General features: G+C 35.8%; 2 protein-coding genes and 1 long non-coding RNA gene across 4 annotated transcripts in view; 1 reads left to right on the top strand and 2 right to left on the bottom strand.

Annotated features, from left to right (window-relative positions):
* Window positions 1–9,177: 9,177 nt before the first annotated feature.
* On the bottom strand, window positions 9,178–15,135 carry LOC130048149 (uncharacterized). The gene is made up of 3 exons (XR_008797005.1): window positions 14,784–15,135; window positions 13,836–13,902; window positions 9,178–9,555 (listed from the first exon to the last, which is right to left on the bottom strand). It is a non-coding gene; the product is annotated as an uncharacterized LOC130048149 (long non-coding RNA).
* On the bottom strand, window positions 11,012–12,947 carry LOC125667603 (uncharacterized). Of its 2 annotated transcripts, XR_007367276.2 has the most exons (3): window positions 12,334–12,945; window positions 11,975–12,099; window positions 11,012–11,403 (listed from the first exon to the last, which is right to left on the bottom strand). XR_007367276.2 is itself a non-coding variant. In XM_056144447.1 (2 exons), exons 1-2 carry the CDS (start codon window positions 12,770–12,772, stop codon window positions 12,038–12,040), a joined length of 501 nt encoding a protein of 166 aa, XP_056000422.1. In that variant the 5' UTR covers window positions 12,773–12,947; the 3' UTR covers window positions 11,421–12,037. The 2 variants fall into 2 exon arrangements, 1 of the variants encoding a protein (XP_056000422.1); XM_056144447.1 differs by lacking the exon at window positions 11,012–11,403 and having other exon boundaries at window positions 11,421–12,099; window positions 12,334–12,947.
* A 2,844-nt stretch (window positions 15,136–17,979) lies between the features above and the next one.
* LOC125655407 (TPR and ankyrin repeat-containing protein 1-like) overlaps window positions 17,980–23,574 on the top strand; it is a 46,993-nt gene continuing 41,398 nt past the window's right edge. Inside the window, exon 1 of the mRNA XM_056144445.1 lies at window positions 17,980–18,184. The gene's annotated coding sequence lies outside the window, so the exon portion shown is untranslated. The remainder of the gene's footprint in view (window positions 18,185–23,574) is intronic.

The following is a 23,574-nucleotide window of genomic DNA, read 5'->3' as shown; positions in this document are numbered from 1 at the left end:
AATCGTGACAATCGGAACTCCTCGAATGTCTCGCGCACTCGACACAGATCTCGGATGTAATACGATGGCATCCATGAGCGAATTTGATGAATTGCTGTGACGTCACAATTGACAATGCATCAAATTCGCTCATGGATGCCATCGTATTACATCCGAGATCTATGTCGAGTGCGCGAGACATTCGAGGAGTTCCGATTGGGAATCGTGATTAAGGCAATATACTACGTCATCATAATGGCTGACTTCCTTTTAAAACATGATGGAAGATATAATATCAGCAATATTTGCCTATTCCATTTAGATTTAATTTCCTAACCTAGTACTTCAGTATGTTAATAATAATAATGATGGTACTAAACTTTATACAACACCTTGAGTAAAACAAATTACTCTATTTGAAGCGCGTATTTTTTCTATAAATTCAATCTTGAATAGGGGTCGGTAGTGGATGGAAAGCCAATAGAGTTCCGTCAGAACCGGAAATATATCTTCCCATTTCGGTAGGTTAGCGAGTCGACTGCTCATCGAGGGTTTATGTCTAGCAGGGTTTTTTATTTTTTTTCAGATTACATTTTACTAAAACTGCATTTTTGACTAGATGAAAGGTGAAGGTAACGAACAGTGATCAATCTAATAACTCCTATAAGCAATACAAAATAGAGAGTTCGGCAAACATGGTCACTTGGATACACCAGAGGTGGGATCAGGTGCCTAGGAGGAGTAAACACCCGCTGTTGACCGGTTACACCCGCCGTGGGCGGTATATCTTGATCAGATAAACTAGATAAAGTAAATTTGAAAGTTTTCATTTTCAAGATATTGTTATACATCTCTTTAGTTTTTCACCCATATCAAATTTTTCTGGTGAATAAAATAATCTCTTAAAATGAAGACAATTCCTCCTTAAACTAAGACAGCTTCCGGAGCGGAGGATTTGTCTGCCTTCAGCTACCGGAGCGGAGGATTTGTCTGCCTTCAGCTTCCGGAGCGGGGAATGTATCTGCCTTCAGCTTCCGGAGCGGATGATTTGTCTGCCTTTGATCCCCACAATGAATTTTAATGGCGAGTGTTGTGAAGCCGAATACGTTACACGAGACGACAAGCGGTGATAGGTGCTAAAAGCACCCCAATGTCATATAGAATGATTAACGGTTTTCATAGGGAAATCTCACTGTCCTTTCTTATGAAATCAGAAATCCTTTATACAATCTATACAGACCGGAATGTTAGTATCTCTGACACGGAGTTTGGACACAATAGGCGAGTGGGTTGGGGAACCCCTAGCTGCAAATGAATTTGAATGATTGTCACAAGGTACATGTATAACGCGACCTGAATGTTGTATCTACAGATTGTATATTATAGGTCGGAGAGATAATGTTAGTTTCCCTAAAATGGCCCATAATTCAGAAATATTATTTACCCCTGGGCAAATAGTATATTGCGATTCTCAATTCATGGTGTCTACATTTAGGGAATGAATGCACAATTTACTATTATCTGATTGTAATTAAGTGACAGTGAGAGAAATGTTCTAAGAATTGATTGTGTTGTCTGAGAAATACACGTACATGTAAAATGACAATATCTTTATTCTCTTAACTTGGATTACAGTATAGAGAAGTAAACAGAATGAACACAATATATCACCAAACAATGGTGTTTGTCATTGGTTTTATTTACTTATTTACAATTTTGTTAGGTCATGATATAACAAAGCAATGTAAATATTAGTACTCGTGTTATCTAGATCAGGAAGTCTTTACAGATGGGTGATATACCTGAACGTACATGTGCAAACCAATACATTATAACCTTGTTATCATTTCGCACTGTAGACAAAATGTATAAAAATTTGGTGATTAATGTACGCCAGGTGTCACTGAATGCGCGGATCTAGGACAGAGGGAGGGGTCATCGGGGGTTGAGGTCCGGAACCCTTCCCCTGAAGTTTCCAAAGTATATACTGTCATGATTTTGAAGATAAAAATATGTGCGTCGAGTAACGAGGACATTTATCCAAATCACGAAATTATGATTATCATGAAATAATTAAGTACAAGAGTTCTCAAAAGAATATGTATTATCAACGATTTTTTTTTAAATTTGCAATTTACATAACTACCGGTGATTGATGTAACAATTCTATTCATACTCGATGTTTCACAATAACTCAGAATTTGGAACATACAAATTTTCATAAAATTCGGCATTTTAATTATTTTTTTTTATCACGGTTCCAAATGTAAAAGTTTTTACGTTCTATTTGATAACTAATGCCCCATTAAGAATTTTCCTTACGAAAAGTTCAACCCTCCTCCCCGGGAAACTATCCTCGATCCGCGCATGTAATGAAAAAAACATACCAATCATATCAAATCGGTATCTCTAACGTAATGAAAGGTGATGATAACGAACAATAATCAATTTCACAACTCCTATAAGCAATATGAAATAGAGAGTTTGGCAAAGATGGACCCCTGGATATACCAGAGGTGGGATTTAAAATTTGAGATTTAAAACTTGTGTTTGACATAATCTTACTTAACTAAAGTATATTTGGTTTATTAAAAAATCTGGGATGTAAAAACGTTTTACTGATACTAGCTAATGATTTGCATTCTAAAATAAAATGGAACTCGTCTGCTATTTTACTTGAATTACATAATATACAAAGTCTTTCGTTAAGTGGAATATTTGACCATCTACCAGGCTCAACAGGAAGTTAGTGGTTGTAGTTCTATTTTACCAGTATTTTCCAACATTCATTCGGTAGAATGTTCAGATATTTTTCACATCCAAAATTAGAGTTAAGATTTTTATAAATTTGACCTATTGATGAACTGTTTATATCACTATGCCATTTTTGGATGAATTGATCACTTAGTCTTCTTTTCAGAGCTGCAACAACCCACTTCCTATCAATGAAATTTTGTTCATACCAAACATTCGAACAAGATGTTACAATTTTGTATATAAGATCTACGCATGAACTTTTTAAACCTCCTTGGGAATATATCTATATAATATACAAACAATTTTGTTTTCCGAAATAGTAAGCATTCTATCCAGAAAGAAATCATCCTTGTAAATATTTGTGTATACATGTACAATTGGAAGCCCCAGTCTCATCATATACATTATAAGAAGAGGTGCTAATCTTTAAATGGAAAATATGTTTTAGAAATTTTATCTGTATCCGTTCAATGATTTCAACATTTTCATATCCCCAAATCTCACAGCCATATGCCAACTTTGCTACAACGACTTTATCAAAAAGATCCAGCTGATCGAGACTCTACTGGTAAATCAAATTGTCGTATCTTCCTTATTACACCATTTTGTTTATAGCTGTTCAGATAAGTGTTTTTAGCCTTACAAAAGGAACCTGAGTGGGAAAATATTTTCTCTCATATCTAAGCATGTAAGATACAGATTTCTATACGAATGAATTAACAATTTCCCCCAATAAAACCCGAAACGCTTGCTCCAGAGTTACTGCTTGCAACTTTAACATTGGTCCATATCTGAGGTGAAGTCTGTAAGCTACAACAGAATCTTACTTGATTAGTAAATGTCGTAAAATTAGTCAATAACCAACTTTCGTTTTCAATAAACTAACCTGAAATATCAAAAATGAGAATACATTGGGTACACGCTTTGGCGGATTTACGCCAGTTTTCTATCTTTCTTTTTAAGGACAATTTATTAATAACTAAGATACCGGTAATACGATATGAAGTAAATTCGTTGTTTATCGATGCTTGATTTTGATCTTACGGGAGAAATAAGTTTTGATAATTTTTGAATAAATAAAATATGCATGACCGTTTCTTCAATTCGTGATTTTAGTCTTGAATCAACTTTATAGAAATTTCCAGATTCCAGAATAAAGCGCGAAGAACGCGACATTAACCACTTTAGAAGCTTAGGTCTACAACCAATCTCACATTCTCGGGCCTTTCCGGCCAGCCGTGAAGTGGCGATTTTTTTACAACATGATCAACATAAAATTGTGTTGGTATTCAGTGTTAGTTATACTTAAAATAGTTTTGACTAGGCCCATATTTATCATTTTATGAAGATTAATAATTATATTACTTATATACATCTCATTCAACGAAGGACACCGATCCGACACATCGATAAATATTTGAATACGATATTCTTAATTTTTTCCCGTGATTATAGAAGTCACTGTTACAACGTTTTGTAATAATTTCTTAACAGTTACTGATATGTACAACACACGGATAAACACCAAAAAGTTTTTATTTTGGTTGAATATGTTTTGTGATGACACAGATCTTGAAAGTAAGTAATAAGTCGAAAACTGTCCAATAAGTCAGATATCGAATGGTCCGGAAGTTCTGGGAAGTTTGCGCCTTATAACTTTAAAGTTAAAACATATTAGTGAAATTAAGTTGTACACTACCTGACGATATCAAAAGAAATCAGGGCACTGTTTACAATGTAGCAGTTTTTTCTTTGTCATTCATAAACATGTAGTGCATATAATGCATCATCTTTTCAATTATGGCGTTTGACGGTTGTACGCGATTGCCAGATATTCCGACACAAACCAGGATAAGGATACAAAAGAGTTGAAAACGCAAATTGGGTTCGCAACAAAATCCGGGATAACGACACAAAATGAGTTCCTGATACAAACCAGAATCACAACATAAAACGGGTCCCGAAACAAACATGAATCTCGACACTAATAAGATTCACAACAAAAACAGGAATCATGACACCAACCATAGATCAGAACTCACACTGGGCTCCGCACACTAATTGGGATAGGATACAAAATACGGAGTTCACCATACAAATCGGATTACCGACACAAATCGGGTTCCCGACACAAACTGAATTCCCGAAACAAACATGCTTATCAACAATAATCAGGTTCCCTACAAAAATAGGAATCGAGATATAAAACCATGGTCCCAACACAAACCGGATATCCGACGCAAGCTGTGACCCCGATACTAATCGACTAACCGGAATAACGACAAAAACTGGATGCTCAACACAAAATAAGTTTCCGACACAAACCAGAAACACAATACAAAACGATTTCACGATACAAACTGGATTACGGACACATACCTGGATTTCCAACAGATTCCTGGCAGAAAAAAGAATCACGAGAGAAACGGAGTTAACAACGTACAGCGGTTTCCCAACTCTCAAGGGGGCTCCGAAACAAACATGGTTCTGATATCAATCGGCTTCGGAATATACCCCACCCCCCCACCCACCCCCCAAAAAACACCCAACAACCCCAAAACGGTATCTCCGATACATGCAGGGCGTTCAAAACAAATCGGGCTTGGGAAATTCATCTTAATACGATTCAAAAAGACTCCACAACGGAAACTGGGTTTCCGACACATAGCGGATTTCTAACACAAAGCGACTCATTTTCGACACAAAATGAGTCCCCAACACAATCTGTAATCACGATACAGTAATAAGAAACAGTCAGACAGGTGCGATCGCCAGTGGCGAGATAGCTCAGTTGGTAGACCACCTGACTAGAGATTCAGGAGGCCCGGGTTCACATCCTGGTCTGGTCTGTTGTATTTTCTCCCTTCCTGTTACATATACATTTGGTGCATTAGACCAGCTCCTGGATTTGACGATTTGAAAGGGGAAAGTCCCGTCAGGGGATAAAGATCTTGAGTTGATGCTTTTAAGGTGTGTAAATATTTAAGGAGGAATGTAGTGGTCAGATGGGTTCGATGGCCAGTGGTCAGACACCTCAGTTGGCAGAGCACCTTACTAGAGATTCAAGGGACACGGTTTGGTCGTTGCATTTTCTCCCTTCTTGTTGCACATGTTGTACACGGGTAAACGCGTTATCGGTTATTCGGTTGTTATCGGACATTCTGTTCAATGATGTTGTATGTCTGGGAAACATAGGGTAAGTTAATACGTGTTTTTATTGATAAAGACACATTCTATGCAGCAGTAATTGTAATACTAAATTGATAATGATCATTCTTTCAACAGCTAAAAGCGCACTTCAAACAATTCCCATTTAAGAGATTAACAGCACCGAAAATAGATATTTCGTTATGTATTCTGTAAAAATCTATCAAAAATGTGATACTAGAGCAGTAAAGAATTGTATTTATTCAAGAGGGGGTATTGATTTGCATTGTTGTTAAGTGTCCGGAACGAAGTACATGTAATAGAGACTTATAATTATAATATTTGCGTTGCGTCATCCTCATCTGCTGGGTACTGAGTCGATGGATGTAATGGAAATTAAAAGAGTTTTTCTGGCGATAATCATCTCCGCAATTCAAGGGTTATTGATTCGTTACCTCGCACTAACCCTTGACATCAGTCACCATTCAAAACATGGGCTCGAGACGGAGCATTTGATTGGTTTGCAGCCTGTAGCGTGGAGCCAATCAGACAACGGCTTTTATAACTGGGCGAAAACGAAACTAACACACATGGCGCGGCATCAGCAACATCGTATAGAATTTGTTTTTCGGAGATTAATATTTTAACGAAACAAATAGACAAAGGTTTAGAATACAAGCTGTATGAAAACGATGGATTGCCCAAGTATGTTTGTCGATTGTGTTTCAATAAATTGAACAAGTTATTAGAAATTGAAATAGATTGATAAATAGCTACAACATTTAAAGGACGAAAATGTGAATTATTAATTACGTTACATATAAAATCAACACGCTGTATTAAAACCATTGTTTACTATCTGTTTTTGCTCTTAACAAACTTGCATCTTAAACAAGGAATCTCATTGGATGATTTAATTCTAGCTTATTGCGTCATTCTCTGTCCAAAACCCAGATTTTGAATGGTGACAGATACCAAGGGTTAGTGCGAGGTAACGAATCAATAACCCTTGACTTGTGAAGATGGGTGGCAATTTGATTGATGATATATTGTTTAAAGTCCCTCTCGAGAATGTTTCACTTATATGGAGACGTCACCATTGTAGGTGAAGGGCTGCAAAATTTAGGCCTATGCTAGGCGTTTAAGATCAATTCTATGTAAAAATCAAAGAAATCAGATAGGGTCTGGCCACTAAATGTCACAGATTTCTTTGATTTTCACAGTATTAACTTTACTTGCACCATCTTACATAATTTCAACCCCAACACCGAATTTCTACCATCCGTTGCCATGGAAACCGACAGCAGTCTATGAGGGCTAATTGAACTGCAAAATTCAGCCCGTTTTGCCCATGTTTTGTCCTTGTGGTATATAAAAAATTGAAAAAGACAACTAATTTTCTCCATAAATCTCGATTCCCCATAAAATTCCCTCCTTATTTATGATATCTATATCCACCTATGGTAAAGAGTGTGTTACTGACCGCTGTACCAATGTATTATAATTTGGCACTTTGCCAAAAAGTGATTTTTTGTTGGATTTCATTGATGAATTTAGATAATTTGGAAAATACATACAGCATAATCAACTGCCATCAAAGGATGTCCATATCAAAGACTCTTAATATATATAAAAAGATTAATGGTGAAACGTAGTGCAATTGATCTGTAGTAGCATGAAAACTGTAGATTTGGTCATTTTGCCAAAACGGGATTTTTTGTTGGATTTCGTTGATGAATTTAGATAATTTGGAAAATACATACAGCATAATCAACTGTCATCAAAGGATTTCCATATCAAAGACTCTTAATGTATATAAAAAGATTAATGGTGAAACGTAGTGCAATAGATCTATTGTAGTAAGAAAACTGTAGATTTGGTCATTTTGCCAAAACGGGATTTTTTGTTGGATTTCGTTGATGAATTTAGATAATTTGGAAAATACATACAGCAAAATCAACTGTCATCAAAGGATGTCCATATCAAAGACTCTTAATGTATATAAAAAGATTAATGGTGAAACGTAGTGCAATAGATCTATTGTAGTAAGAAAACTGTAGATTTGGGCATTTTGCCAAAACGGGATTTTTTGTTGGATTTCGTTGATGAATTTAGATAATTTGGAAAATACATACAGCATAATCAACTGTCATCAAAGGGTGTCCATATCAAAGACTCCTAATTTATAAAAAAAAAAAGATTAATGGTGAAATGTAGTACAATTGATCTATTGTAGTGCGAAAACTGTAGATTTGGGCATTTTGCCAAAAATTCATACTAATGACAAATAATACAACCTACACCATTTTCAGTTAAAATGAACAATATGAGCAATTGATATTTCAAAAATAAACATGGAGAAGTTTAACATATTAATAAAAATTAGTTAGAATGATTAAAAAAAAACATGTAAACATAAACTGTAATCCAGTAGGACCCCCCCCCCCCCCCTCCCCAAACACCAAGTAGATTTTGCAATCATTTCCATAAACGAGCTATATTACATGTACTGTATTGTCATGTAAACTATTATCAATAACTATAAAAAGTCTTCTCAAGATATTGGGTAGATACCAATAAATTGTTCATTGTACTGCCTTGTATTTGTTGACCTTTGACCTGGAAATCATTAGGGTCATCTACTATTCATAACCAACCAACATATGAAATATCATAATTGAACAACAGGCCCAAGATATTGGGGGGACACCATTGCATAGAGTACTAGCTACATTGCACCTAGTCATTTTTAATTGATTGATTTATTGATATTTTCCGCCACACTCAACAATTTTTCAGTTTTCTGATGGTGCCCAGTGTTTATTGGTGAAAGTGAGAACCCAGATACAATGTACCTGGGAAGAGACCACCGACCTTCCGAAAGTAAATTGGGAAACTTTCTCACTTAATACCAGCGCGAGCGGGATTCGAACCCGCGCCGACTGAGGCAGTGTCATTTTGAACGCTATGCTCCAACCACTCGGCCACGGAGGCCCCTGCCATTTTTAATCTTTTGACCTGAAAATCAATGGGGGTCATATACTACCAGTGACCAACCCCTGTATGAAATATCACTATCAATCAAAGGGTTCTGAAGAAACTGGTCAGACATCAATTGTACAGAGTATTATATTGCACCTGGTGACCTTTGGACCAGAAAATCAATAGGTGTCATTTTCTACTGCAGAAACTGCATGAAACGTTAAAATTTATTGAAGTTTGTTCAGTGTTACTGTAATCTATGTTGACATACCAGTAATTAGTAAATTTATAATATTAACACAGAACAACTCATTTTTGCAAAGTTGTTTATTCAACAAACATGGATCACAATGTTATCCAAACAACACAATCATCTTTTTTTTAAAATCATTATAATATTGATTTTCCTTCAACTGTTCAGTAATGAATCCTTATTCAGTAGGCTTACATAAGACACTTGCAGGTTAATTTTGCAATGTTTTAGTTACATTAGTCTTCTGACACCAAAACTTGATCTTAACTAAGTCATGGTGTTTCCTTAGAAGAACAGTTTACTGAATCAGGATGGACGTGTGTCGTGAGGTGTGTTCATTGACTGTAAAACTCGCAGTTTTTTTCCATTCTCAAGAGCTCTTCTTTCTCTTCTATATCACATAAGAGTCATGGAATGCATCTTCTGCTCTTCAAGTTCTAAAAAATGTGTTGAACAAATATTGAAAAGTTCATCTTATTTTTCACATTTTCATACAGTACACACCTAATTCAATTTGATTAAACTAAATTTACATGTACAAGATCATTCATGATGCTAGAATAGTAATTTTACCACTTAATTAATTACTTAGTTGATAGATTATCATGCCCGCCCACCCGCCCCTCAAAAATCATCTGTGAAATAACATAGATTTATATATCTGGCATTAAATTATGCACTTCTGTTGACAAAAACTTGTTTGTCATCAATATATTTCTCAGAAAATAAAAATTAAAAAATAAAATCTTCCCACAGTCTGCCCCATACTTTTTGGTGACCCAGGATGATAATCTTACTAATTAAGTTGAATTGGCCTAAAGGATGTTATGTTTTGATACAGTTTGTATACATGTGTTTATGCTGTATTGAAGAACTATTAATAGTGTTAATACTCATAAATTAACAAGATGTCCACAAACCTTATTCGTTACCTGAGTATTAATCAAATTTAAAAAAATTCAAAGTATCACTATAGCTCTAAGGGCTACAAAATCCATGTTATACACTATATGACTCTTTTGGACCCACATTCACAACCCTGTGTTTTCGAAATTCGCAATTTTGGTACCCCTTTCTGTTTTTCCTTCATAAGCATTCAGCTTCATTTAAGGTAGTTCCACCCTCCTGTGATGTCATAAGATTTTGCGGAGTCAATGATTTAATAAGATTTATGCAAAACAGGAACATAAATTGTGTTCGAGTCTTTTTCAATAGTTATTGTAAAAAATCTTGTATAACCATAAAATATTTCAAACGTATATGAATATAATCAATGAGCTACATTTTTCACAATGCTATACGAGTTATTTCCCCCTGATTACAGGGAGCGCGCATCACATTACTGTCATTCGATGGTGTCAAGTAAGGAATAAATAGAAAATTTGCAATTTCTGATTGCAATCAATTGCCAGTTAAGGAATTTTTCTAAGAATTAAGTGTAATGGCTTGAAAACAGTATAACTGAACAAAATGTCTTAGTCACTGATTACATGTATGTGGCCCATGTGTGTTTTTCTTGCAAGCAATGTATGGTCATGAGGCCACAATTAAAAGAATGTTTGTTTCCCCTCCCCCGGGTCTAGTTTTTGAAACTGACCAGGCAGGCAGGTGATATTTTTTTTTTTTTTAAATTCATATAATTTTATATGTATTGTCGGAAAAAAAGCAGATCTGTCAAACAGGGCACTGATTGTCTTCAATGCTTAACATCTGGAGAAGAGAACATTTATACTACTATGTTGAGGATTGGTTGAGCTTCAATGTTTTATGTATCAAAATCCTGGAATGGCTTGCTGGCGTTGAATCTGTATGCTAATATGAATGCTCTGGATGTGTAATTTCTGTTTTCTTTACTCCGACATTTCTTTAAAAAACATTATTTAAAGAAATAAATGAAAATAAACAAAAAACATTTATTCTTGTATAGAAACAAGTAGAAACAAAAATCATAAACAACATGTTAAAAAGAATGACTTAGAGAGGATGAATATCAGACTAGAATTAACTGATTGTCAGACTAGAATTAACTGATTGTCAGACTAGAATTAACTATTTCTTAATTGGATTTCTCTTTGGGACTTCCAATTTTTTTGAACGACACAAGTCACAAACTGGCAGCACAACTTTAAAGTTTTTGCACAAGTCCTTGTCCTTTTGGATCTCTGTTGCAACACAATATGCACATATGTCTTTGCGGCCAACATCCGAGCTGTAGTATGCAAATTCAATGTGACTGGTACATGCAAGCTGGAGTCTTGTGAAAACTTTTCCATGTAGAACATCCCCTGAAAGTGACAAAAAAAAACCCACTTGTCAGAGAAAAAAATTGATTTTAATGTTTTTGTGCTCTTTATTTTCTTTTTCAGATTACCCAAGGTTAAATTCAAAGATTCATCCCTACTTCCATTACTTCAATGATACAAATATTATAAAGATGTTATCATTCAATGACTGTAAATATAAAGGCTGCCAAAAACATAATTTCCACAGATTGTGCATTTAATACTGAATGTCCTTTTGGAGAGTGAAAAAGGGGAATATGCATGGTAGATGCAAACATGTTTTATCCTGCACATGTATATAAGGCCTACAAAAAGCATTTAAATTTTTGAACAATGCAAGGATACAGATTGAATGTGGACAAACACACAAATCCAATTTCTGTTCTTCTGACATTTTGTCATTTGATTAAAAAGATTTGAACAGTGAATATTCATCTTAGTTCATGTATCCATTGTTTATGATATTGATCATCATGATGATAAACAAATGAACATACTTGTGCTTTGGTTCTGTCAGAAATGCCAGTCTTATTTAGTGTCATTTAATCACAATATTGTCAATAAATATACAAACCTTCTGGTGCTAAAATTGCCCCGCAAGTGTAGTCATATTTATCTGTTGTGTGCTTCAAGGCTCTTAAATCTCGAGGGAATTGGAGACACCCCTGTCCACCCCCTCACAAATGTATAGCTGCGACCCTTTAAAATGTGAAAAAATGACAAAGTCCAATGTTGAAAAAAATTTGGGCAGCACTTCCCCTACGAATTTACCGTTTTTACACCCCCTACCATAAATTTCCCCAGACCAAAAGTTTGGGAACATTGAAGAAAGAAATGAAATGGTGTGGGACAGACTCAATTATAACTTTAAGACATGAGCCATACACCATCTCAAACCTACTTGATAGAAATATAATAATGCATATAAATTACCTGTAAATCTGGGAGAGGCTTCATCAATCTTTTGAGGGAGCTTTGTCAGTGTGCTGGACTTTCTCATCAAAACATCGAAAGCTGTAGGACATGTAGGAGGATTTTGACCTTTTGGTACATTGTTATTTGGTTCTAAGTCTCTTATCACGTCAAATTGTACATATTTCAATTTTTCATCAAAGTTGTGAACCACTTGTATCTGTTCTTCAAAATCTGGCTCAAAAGTTACACCGTTGGCAAGTTTGTCCGACACGGTGACAGTTACTTCGTCCAACTTGTCTATGTTATGGTCGCCGTCCGCTGTCAAATCATTCAAAACCTCATTCCATGTACAGTGTTTGGAGGAACTGTAGAGTCTGTTGACTATTATGGGCACAACTTTAGATGTGTGTTTGTATTTTATCTTTACAGTAGACGACAACGCTATTCTGTCACCCATTTTTTCAAGTATCGATAAATCCCGGTAACTTCCGAAAAAAGCAGAAGTAACGTCTAGAACCGACACGGAGCGGACACGATTTTTTTACGGAAATAAAAAAAAAAAACATCGCAATTTTTTGGCAAAAAAACTTTTGACCCGGGCCCTTTTTTTTGACCCGGTCGGGGCGAGGGGAAACAAATATATTTTTATTTTTGGCCTGATGTAACAAAGTATGTAAATATTAACTAGTCCTCAATTTCTTTAGATCAGAATCATGATGTCCTTAGTATATCAGCAATTCTTCATTATTAATTTCTATCAATATTTTCAACAACCAAACACAACAAAACATGCAATAAGATATGCCTAAAACACATGTACAACCAACGCATACATGTACATTATCAATTTATCGTTTCACAATGAACAACACTACTTGTTGCTAAATGTACACCAGATGCCAATAAACAAAGCATGTTAATTATTACAAAATTCTCAATTTTGGTATAGAGCATTTTTAAAAGTACCGTCAATCCAGAGTCCTTAGATTTACAATCTATGTTAATTCCCCTTGTCCCAAAGATGCTTAAAAGAAATTTGAAAAGAATTGGAAGGGTGGTTATCAAGAAAAAATATTAATGTTCAATTAACGTCTTATGATGACTGACGCACACAAATAGCAACATGTAGGTCACTTGAGTGATTCTCAACATTGACCTAATTAGAATTAATCATTTTTACAATTGATACTGAGCTCATACACATGTGTACATATATATGTGCGTCATTGACAACAAAACAACTAGTCTTTTTGAGTATGCTAATTAAGTGAAGTAATAAAATTTTTTTAGGAAGTTGTGATGAAAACGTTTCAAGTCATCATGTCGCATAAAAAATGGATGGTCTCCTGTGATTATTCTAGAGAATTCAGTTTCCATGCAGGCTCCATAACCAAGAAACTAAACCCAATGTACCACATTCCCCACATCTATTAATTTGTTTTAGGATTTATAATACTGGGATTCAAATTTGAATTTCAAATTATGTATTCAATGTGTATGTATTAATGCTGAATATTTACCTCCTCAAAGTCAGCAACTTGGTCAACTCCATCTTTAGGTGATTTGCACAGTATGATGCTCATACAGCTGAAACACAGAAAAGCACACATCAATTACATAAAATAGTGGTCATGTACTTTGGCCAAAATATGTGATTATTGGATGAAAAAGTAAGAATTCAAAAGTATTTGAATATTTACAATTTACATTTAATATTTTTTGATTTACTTCAGTTGACAGGACCTACATGTATTAAAATTTGAGGGCACAGTTACAGGACCCAATTCAAAATCATCAATTTTTCATAATTTAATTTTTCCAAATCAAGTGTCCGAAAGTTCATAATTACAGATATGAGAAAACTTTAAATCATAATAGTATTTGTGTGATTTCTTCTGTAGATTAGAACTATCACATATTAGTGGGGGTTACCACAGGTAAACAAACTTGAAAGTAGCCTGGCTCACCAATATATATGATTTTAACAATCTTTATCTAGAATGCACACAGGCATTCACATGTTTGTTTTTATTGTAAACTTGACAGTCAGAGAGAGAGAGAGAGAGAGAGAGAGAGAGAGAGAGAGAGAGAGAGAGGGGGGGGTCATCACTTAGTATTACATAAATTAAGCCTAGTCCTTTTGAAAATTTCCACATGAAACATGATTTTATAAGTATTCCCCAATTTTTACAGATCCTGAACTCTGTGTAAATGTGATAGGAAACTCCCTGAGTGAATGTTAGGTTGGGGACATACTTAACTAGTATTCTATACTGTACACCCATGCAGTAAATGGCAGGACTACTAACAATGTTCAGTCTACATGTATACCACTATAGCTGACTAGCCTGGCTGGCAGTATAAAATAAATTGGGGTTCTCATATGTTTACTAAAAGCCAAATTTTCTGATACATTTTATTCAGCCTTTACTTTAGAATTTGAATTCTAAATCAAATAGAATACTTACGTCAATACAAGTTCCAACACGGCAACAGGCAAGGCTTTTTCATATTTTCTATGAATATGTCTGTCAGCCTTCTGTTTCCCTGGTCATTTTTTTTAGTCGGATGTGATGCAATAAAGCGTTAAATTCCACAACATTTACTTTTTCTACGAATACGTAGACGATTGGATGCTAGAGTCCGGTGACTATGGCAAAGATCAAACGGATTTGTATTCCATGAAATAAACCGGAATCCTTTAGCACAATTGAAGATAAAGATCGTGGTAGTGAATTAAGTGAACAAAGAGCATCTGATATTGATAAACATCTGAAGAACAAATTGAATAAAAACTCAATTTCCACCTCCTGCCATACTGAAAACATATGAAGGCTGTTCATATCTCCAATACAAGAGAGTGTTACAAAGGGCAATAACTCTTTCTGGTGTATTTTGGTTTGTGCACCAGAGGAAACTACTGGTTTATGTGTTTACCTTTGGTTTCTCCACAAATGTGTTTCTGTACTTTTTTAAAGTAAGATTCAATACATTTTACTAGCATGTGAGTTTACACCAAATGACTGGGCAAATATATTTTATCCCTCTCTAAAAATTACATATATCAAACCTTTATATATCATAAAAATAATTATTTCTTTTGTTTCCAAGGATTAAATAAATACAAAAAAATTTCTAAAAGCTAGAACCTAGCTCAAAATAATTTTTACAATTGCTGTTTTTATAAACAATAGCGTTTAATTTTTGATTATTCAAAATATAACATACATGTGCATATCTTGTCCAGCTGTTGTGAGAGGATCGGTTTCCATGGCAACCGTTGCTAAGTCAAACCTTTGCATGTCCTTTTTGTTTTATATCTATCATAATATTGTTACCCACAAAGTTTCATAAAAATCTGTGACATACCGTGGCCACTGAATTTTGATAGTTACATAGAATCAGTCTTAAGGTCTTTGAACAGGAAGGGATCTTTATCGTGCCACACCTGCTGTGACACGGGACCTCGGTTTAAGCGGTCTCATCCGAAGGGCCGCCCCATTTAGTCGCATCTTACGACAAGCAGGGGGTACTTAGGACCTTCTCTAACCCGGATCCCCACGAGATGCCCGTATGTGATTAACTGTCAGACAAAATAGTAAGGTAATACATGTAAGATATGGGGCATAAACCATATTGAAACTTTAAATTTCCGGTGAAGATCCGCCGCAAAAGTAGTAATATTGTCCAATCGTTTGTACCTTTTGAACTTGATTCATTCAGTGCCGAACAACCACAATATGGTTGACTCGTTTGAACTCGGAGGCTAATAGCTGGTAAAAACGAATCTGATCTACCGAAATGGACGATCAACATCCATTCAAATATTGTGAGGGTGACCACAAGTAGCTATATTTTAAACGGTAATTCCAAGTTAGACTGCAACGGACGACAGATGCATAAATTCCAACGTAATGAAGGCAATTGCATGGAGAAAATGGTGTAGGGTTAACGACGGCGACCTAATTCTCGGAAGTTGGATTTATTTTTTTCAAAGCTCCTGTGAAGTCACGAAAACGATTTTTGTATTATAAAACAGAGAAATATTCTGGTTTCAACTGGGGAAACTTTTTATGCATTATCACGATTAATACCGAAGTTTTGAGAGTTTGAAGCGAGCAACCGAGATTTAATGGCTACGTTGTTACATATTATGTAGCTCCCTTCTTACTATTATACTATATATACCAATTTGCTCCTATTATGTCGAAACCCTGTGATTTCCCCCCGTTGTTTTCGATAGAATGGTATAAATATGTATGGTAAATATTACTGATCAAAGGTGAAGATAACGAACAATGATCAATCTCAGAACTCCTATAAGCAATACAAAATAAAGAGTTTGGCAAACAAGGACCCCTGAATATACCAGAGGTGGGATCAGATGTCTAGGAGGAGTGAGCATCCCTGTCGACTGGTCACACCCACCGTGAGCCCCATATCTTGATCAGGTAAACGGAGTTATCAAAATCAGTGTGCCAAGATTGAAGAACATCCTAATCCGTCTACTACATGTACATACACCGTATGATGTACATTAAAATGATGTAAATGATTTGAAATGGACATTATGATGCAGATTAAATTTTAAACCGGGATTATACATGTATAATGCAGTTGTGTTTAGGTAGAACTATCTTCGCGGCAAAGTATCGCCCACCCCTCTCTCTCTCAAATAAGTTGTACGCGGTTGCGTACTTGCGTATAGGCAGCTACGAGCCTGCAGAGTATTCTGTCTCTGTTATAAGATAAAAAGAAGCAAAACTCCATATATTTTTGTATCTGATAGTAATTTTTAATCTAACTTTAATGTAATAAACATAGAAAATAAGTAAAGCCCGATGAAGAGATCATACAACTTGTTTATACCCCCCCCCCCAAGGCAATTAATTGCACTTTTTATGAGAGGAGATGTCTTTTCCACCTTCTTTTATTTCATATACAACTCATTAAATGGTCAATGCTGAGTAATTCGTGTGATTCTTACTATCCTCTATATCAACATCAACCTAATTACCGATAATCAAAACTGGATTACCGATAACGAATTAAAATCAAAACGATTGCTTGTAGATTAACAAACCTTGTTTCAACGACAATGACCATATGTGGTATTGTTGACAGTAAGTAATGGTTGATAAATTGCAGAAAATGTTGGGTTGCATTTACTTACAATAAAATTTGTGACCAAAATGTCTAACAAAATTGGTAAATTCTACACTTGTAAACTTCCTATTCTTCTACATCAACACTATAGAATACATCAGCACATTTTTCTTGACTTTTGAAATTTACGGTTCAACGTAAACCGGTTGTCATGTCCTAAAAGAACGTCAATCACAATGATTTTAAGCAAATAAAATTACCAGTCAGAAACCACTTTCAACGGAATGTCCGATAACAACCGAATAGCCGATTACGCGTTTACCCGTGTGTATTGTAAAACCGGGTTCAGATAGCCTGTTATTGTATCCTCGCACATAGTGTAAAATTGGGCTGTTAGGTGGGAGAATGAATTATTAGCACGACGCATGCTATCAAGTGTTTTGATCTGTACTCGTCATACATGATTTATCAGCAGAGGGCGCTGAACAAAACAAACCAAACTAAACCAGAAAAAAACCCCACCGTAATGGATTTAAATCCGCGTGAAAAATATCGATTATCTACTGAAATAGTATTATCATGCACCATTAAGAAGCTGTGTTTATTACTGTTGCCTAGTTTCGAATCTGCGTCCAATAATGTCTTGATTTAGTACATACAAGGTGAAGGGTGTTAAAGAGTAGTCGAACGAACAACATGCCAGTTATTCATTTTCTATTCCTTTATAATGGAAAGGAGTATGGATATATGAAGTAGTTTAAAGGTTAGTTAATCTAAGTACAATTGAATACTAAATGTCAAATGTTGTGTTCATAACAAATCCTGGTTGTCATTCATGGTGTACGTTAGAGAGAGAGAGAGAGAGAGAGAGAGAGAGAGAGAGAGAGAGAGAGATTTGGTCTTGGAGTGATACATTTATGTGGTATGATGATATAGGGCGATATGGTAAACGATCGTCAGCTAAGAGTCTCACCTGAGAAGTTAAGGATTCTGTTAAGTCTTTAAAACGGCAGAGAAACAAAATCGGCCCGAGGACGATCCCGCAAGACATTCCGAAATTTACGGAGCAGTATCGAAGTCCAATATAATAATGTCGGTTTGTAGATTTTAGTCGAAGTTCCGAGAGAATTGGTCAGTTGTGATAACGAGATGTTTCACACGATTGATTCTGATTCTTTATTTCCGTAAGCCACAGGCTCATTGGATATCATATACAGTGAAACTTCTCCAAACCGGCCCCTCAGAATACCGGTTCTCCCTGAATATCGGCCGATTTTCAAAGTCCCGACAGAAATCTTTTCCTTACAAAGAAAGTCTTACAAAACCGGTCACCCCTGAAAACCGGACATCGGCCACTTTTTATAGTACATTTCTTAACAAACATGTGTAATTTACCCTTAACATACCGGCCACTTTTTGAAGACAAGAAAATCTTGGCCAAAGGTTAATTAAGATCGTCCAGGTGTGCAAATTGACTGACCGACTGGCCAGGTATGAAATTATCCATCGGAGGTGTGAAAAACACTAGTGGCCTCTTCAATTTCTATTGTTTACCTGTGATGTCAAGCGTGTTAATTGACACTTAGCTAATCCAAGAGACCCTTCCAAATTCTGTACAAAATGTAAAAAACAGTTAGGAAATTATTGAATGAATACCGAATCAAACGCCATATTGTTTCACCATACTTTCGTATGGATATAAGCGGTAGTTAATAAAGAACAAACTCATGACTGTTAATGATAATTATTAAAAGATAGATTAATTTTCTTGGTTTCCATAGACTTAAAATTCCAAAGAAATATTCAAATTACAATTTCATATTTACTACTGTACTTTTGAAAAACGTCTAAACAAAATTGTTAATGACATAAGCGATGAATGTACACAGAGTTTTTATAGGTAAGAGGAATTCCAATAATAGGCCTCTGTGTTTTCTTTATGTATCCTGTTATAGATTTTCGGTTTAAAATTAGATGATTTCAGCGAGAATATTTCTTGTAATTCATAATTATCTTTAGGTACAAGCGAACTAATTTGATCTCCACCAATAATTGATCATAGATCACCAGATCAAAGTGAACAGTACCTACTTTGTGAATATTGAGATAAAATGTCTATAATTGCTAAATTCTCGGTATACCGGCCATCCCTCTAAACCGGCCGTTTTTTCCGGTCCGAGAGCCGGCCGGTTTAGAGAAGTTTCACTGTACATATATACAAATATATATATATAAACACAAATAGCATTGTGGAGAGTGAGTAGACAACATGAGAAACCTGCACGGAAGCCGTGATTAAGGTTGGTGAGCAGGTGGTTTTTCTCAAGGTGGGATAACAAATGTCGATACACTGTATGTGTTCTGGTAGTGTAGAGAGACCGGTCGGTAATTTTCTGGGAGGTGTTTAGAGAGACCACTGGTTAGGTGCACGGGTCGGTAATTTTCTGGGAGGTGTTTAGAGAGACCACTGGTTAGGTGCACGGGTAGGTAATTTTCTGGGAGGTGGCGATCCCCTCTCTAGGCCACTGGCGAAACATTTGCTGCGGTCCATTCTGGGAAGAGGCAAATTTTCACTTTTAAACCCATCCCAGAGAGTGTTCCCACGTTTTCATCTTTTTGTACAATTCTTTACTACTCGTGGTAAAATCGCTTAGTTCTGATTTTATAATGTTCCAAAGACAAAGTACTTTCTTGGCCCCTGCAGTTTAGCTTTGATCAGTCGATCACAACAATGACGTGGTGGGATATTTCAGGCGTGTTCAACAATATCAGTAGTATAGAGCGAGGGAATATACGCCAATGGCCTCTTCTCACTACTACAGTCAGTCTTGCCCATACGGCTCGGAGCACATTCGTGTCCTAGATCAGTGGGTTCGGATTCTCAAAGAGACTATATGCTCTTGTATTTTCATACATTTGGAATACAGAGTCACAGTCCACAGAGATTGTTCATTCATCACACTTTTCCGCCGGTTTCCATGTTCTTGGACCATGCAGTGTTACAAATCATTAACATAACGTGAAACAAACTCGTCATTTACACAATGGTCATATTTTAAAAAATCACGACAAATTTCTTTTATGGGGCGTCCAAGATGGCGTTGAACAATAGGTCTCGAAATCGGCTTTAAGGTTTTGTATCATTTCCACGTACTCCGAGATGTTGTCAGAGGACGGTTGATTGTCGCGGTCATTGTTGTCATAATAGTTAGTGTTGTGCTATACTACTAAGCTGGCTAAATGGGTACCTTATATCTATCAATAATTCATTTATTATTCACACCGACAATATTGTTGTGTTCATCTCTCGTCGATCTTTCATCCCTAATCAATAGCTCATTTATTATTCATATTGAACTGACCAGCAATTATATCGATTTTGAACGACTCTCCGTATCTTTAAGTTAGCAGATTGAACCATAAAATGAAAAGATTATGTTCATCCTCAATCAATAGCTCATTTATTATTCATATTGAACTGACCAGCAATTATATCGATTTTGAACGACTCTCCGTTTCTTTAAGTTAGCAGATTGAACCATAAAATGAAAAGATTATGTTTTTATCCTGCGAAGTTTTCTATCAATACATTTATTATTCATAAACTGACCGATAATTCTATTGTTTTCGTCTCTCGTCGATCTCTTTATCCAAATCAATAAGTCATCTATTATTCATAACCAGCTATTATATTGATTTTTCCCCACTGACCAGCAGTAGTACTTATTGATTTTTATTTTTCTTCGAAGGGGCCCAATGTAAGGGGAAATTTTTCAATGGAAAATTATATATTATCCTCTCGGGTACCCCTTTCATCACGTGATAAATGTCTAAACCTGACAATCTATATTTCTCTCTAAATTCTGATTGGTTCCTTCTCTCACCCTCTGGCTTCTGATTGGTTCATTCTCTTACGTCCGCCCCCTTGACTTACCTCTCAACCAACGGAGAAAAATTTACCGAGCAAACCTTACCAGGGCGCGTATATTCCCTCGCTCTATACTACTAATATCGTTGCGTTCGTACTCGATTTTCCAGAATTATATTTGTATTCTTTATAACGAATCAACACACACGTTTAGTGGAAAGATTTGTCGGATCCCTGATCTCACCTCTGGAGTGTCCAAATGGGTGTAGTTGCCCTACGTTTGAATTTCATGCTTTAGCTCGGATTTGTGAGATAAATCACTGTTAGTTATCGTCACTTTTCCATTAGTATCTTTAATTGGATTTATAAATCAAACATTAGTTCTTGATACCAAAAAATAAATAGAAAACGACAATCCATACTCAATTAGAATTTTTGAAACAAATTCAACGGTAAATATTTATTATGTAGGAAAACATTTGTCTATTTTTTATACTGGTAGTAGCTGTGAATTACACTCATGCGGGAATCAAAACTGCTGGATTTCAGCTTGAAACAGAGACCAACTGACAACTAAAACTTTCTTGTATGGATAAATAGTATTCATATATTTGTAACCACATTTCTATCGCCCCCATGATACAACGTTTTATACTCAAATTTAAAGCCCTTTTATCTTGTCAGTACATCAATCGAACTAAATTTTAAATGGTGAAGGGATCTTCGCATGGGAATATGCATTTAAGAGCGTTTAGTAAATGCAGTACCTTTGTAATGCTAGAACATATCGGGGCGCGATAATTAATATTGTACAGATATCATTGTATCCATTAGAATATTTTATTGCCTATCATGGGAAAGAGAGGGAAATAATTGCTGAATAGTACTCTTCATATTGATGATCAAGAACTGCAAACTGCATCATAATATAGGGGTGGGTGGGTTCTAGCGATTGTCCGTGTAGTCACCGTCTCATAATATATATTTGTCATATCATCACAATTCACAAAACCAACCGGTTGCGGTAGCTCGGTGGTAGAGCGCTCGCTTTGTGACCAGGAAGTCGTGAGTTCGAACTCCGCTCGTGGCATGGCTACGTCAAACCTAAGACCTTAACATAGGTTAGCGAAGATCCTTCAGAGTACATGGGTTCGTTTCATCAGTTCAAGCTTATATTTATACTTTCATTCACTACTACTCCATGTATCAGAAAGTAGAAAGGGCTAGCCAATGCATCGAAGTTTGTATGCAAATTATTAAACATTGCATGTAGAAATAACGGGAAAAGCATGTTGTCAAATCAGAAGGGGGCCAGTCTCTCCACCTCCTCCCACTGTGGAGAGGAGACCTGTAATTGAGTCCTGTTATTCAGATGTGACTGTAGATCAAGGTCACACGTAAGCCCGCGAAATGCTTACAATAAAGTAAATATTTCTAAACGGAAACGAGGAGATTCAAGTTAACTACAGTCGGTTAAGTCGAGGGAACAATGTAATTACTTTCATGATAAAATATGTAAAACACAAATTTGTTGCAATCCTGCTCCTCTTTTCGGTCTAAAAATTGAAACCTGCCGCAAGATTTCCTAACTATAAACAGTATAAAGAAGTTCTAACATGTAGATTCTTAGAAGTGTTAAGGATTAAATCAAAGACTTACAAAACAATGATACAGAAATCTATCATTTGAAGCTGGTGTTACTAACATTCTATGTACCCTATCGAGACTCTTATTCTGTTGGACAGCAGATAGAGCCTACATTTTTTACTATCCTGCAAGGTACAGACTGTTTGTTCAGTCTAATGTTTTTAGTATGCTGTTTCGACCCCATTCTAAAATTTCCCCTCATGTAGAAAGTCAACAGCTTTTAGGTGTACAGTGCCACGGATTTTATCACATGCAAAGCGCGTGTAGCTGGTTCTTTATTGTGCTAAGGTGGCAGGGGACAGTTTCATTAATATTGGTTCTGAAACATGTGGGCAGGGGGTATACACCAAAGTCAAATTATGACAGACTAATGAAAAATCATATATCCCTTTTATGTAAATACTTGTATTTCATATTGGTGTAGTTAATAAATTATGACCCTAAATTACATGTAACCTATAAATACTGGTGCTGGTGCATAAAACATGCTCTGAGCAGGTGCCCCTTTTTTGTTTTGATTTTCTCTCTTTTGGGCTAATCGTCACCACACCCACACACCATAACAGTACCAAGCATTGGGATTTAGACACTGCACAATCAAGAACCCTATCTGCCCTTCTTAAAAATCTACCTTTCAT

Source organism: Ostrea edulis, chromosome 7 (assembly GCF_947568905.1).
Source record: "Ostrea edulis chromosome 7, xbOstEdul1.1, whole genome shotgun sequence".
NCBI classification, from domain to species: Eukaryota; Metazoa; Mollusca; class Bivalvia; order Ostreida; family Ostreidae; genus Ostrea; species Ostrea edulis.
Note: the sequence above shows the minus strand (reverse complement) of the source record. Positions and strands in the feature narration are given on the sequence as shown.

Bases quoted from the DNA above. Each gene is read 5' to 3' on its own strand.
- LOC125667603 (XM_056144447.1), bottom strand. From the start codon at position 12,772: ATGGGTGACAGAATAGCGTTGTCGTCTACTGTAAAGATAAAATACAAA. The intron at 12,100-12,333 runs GTAATTTATATG...CACATTTTAAAG, and splicing joins AGCCTCTCCCAGATTTACAG to GGTCGCAGCTATACATTTGT.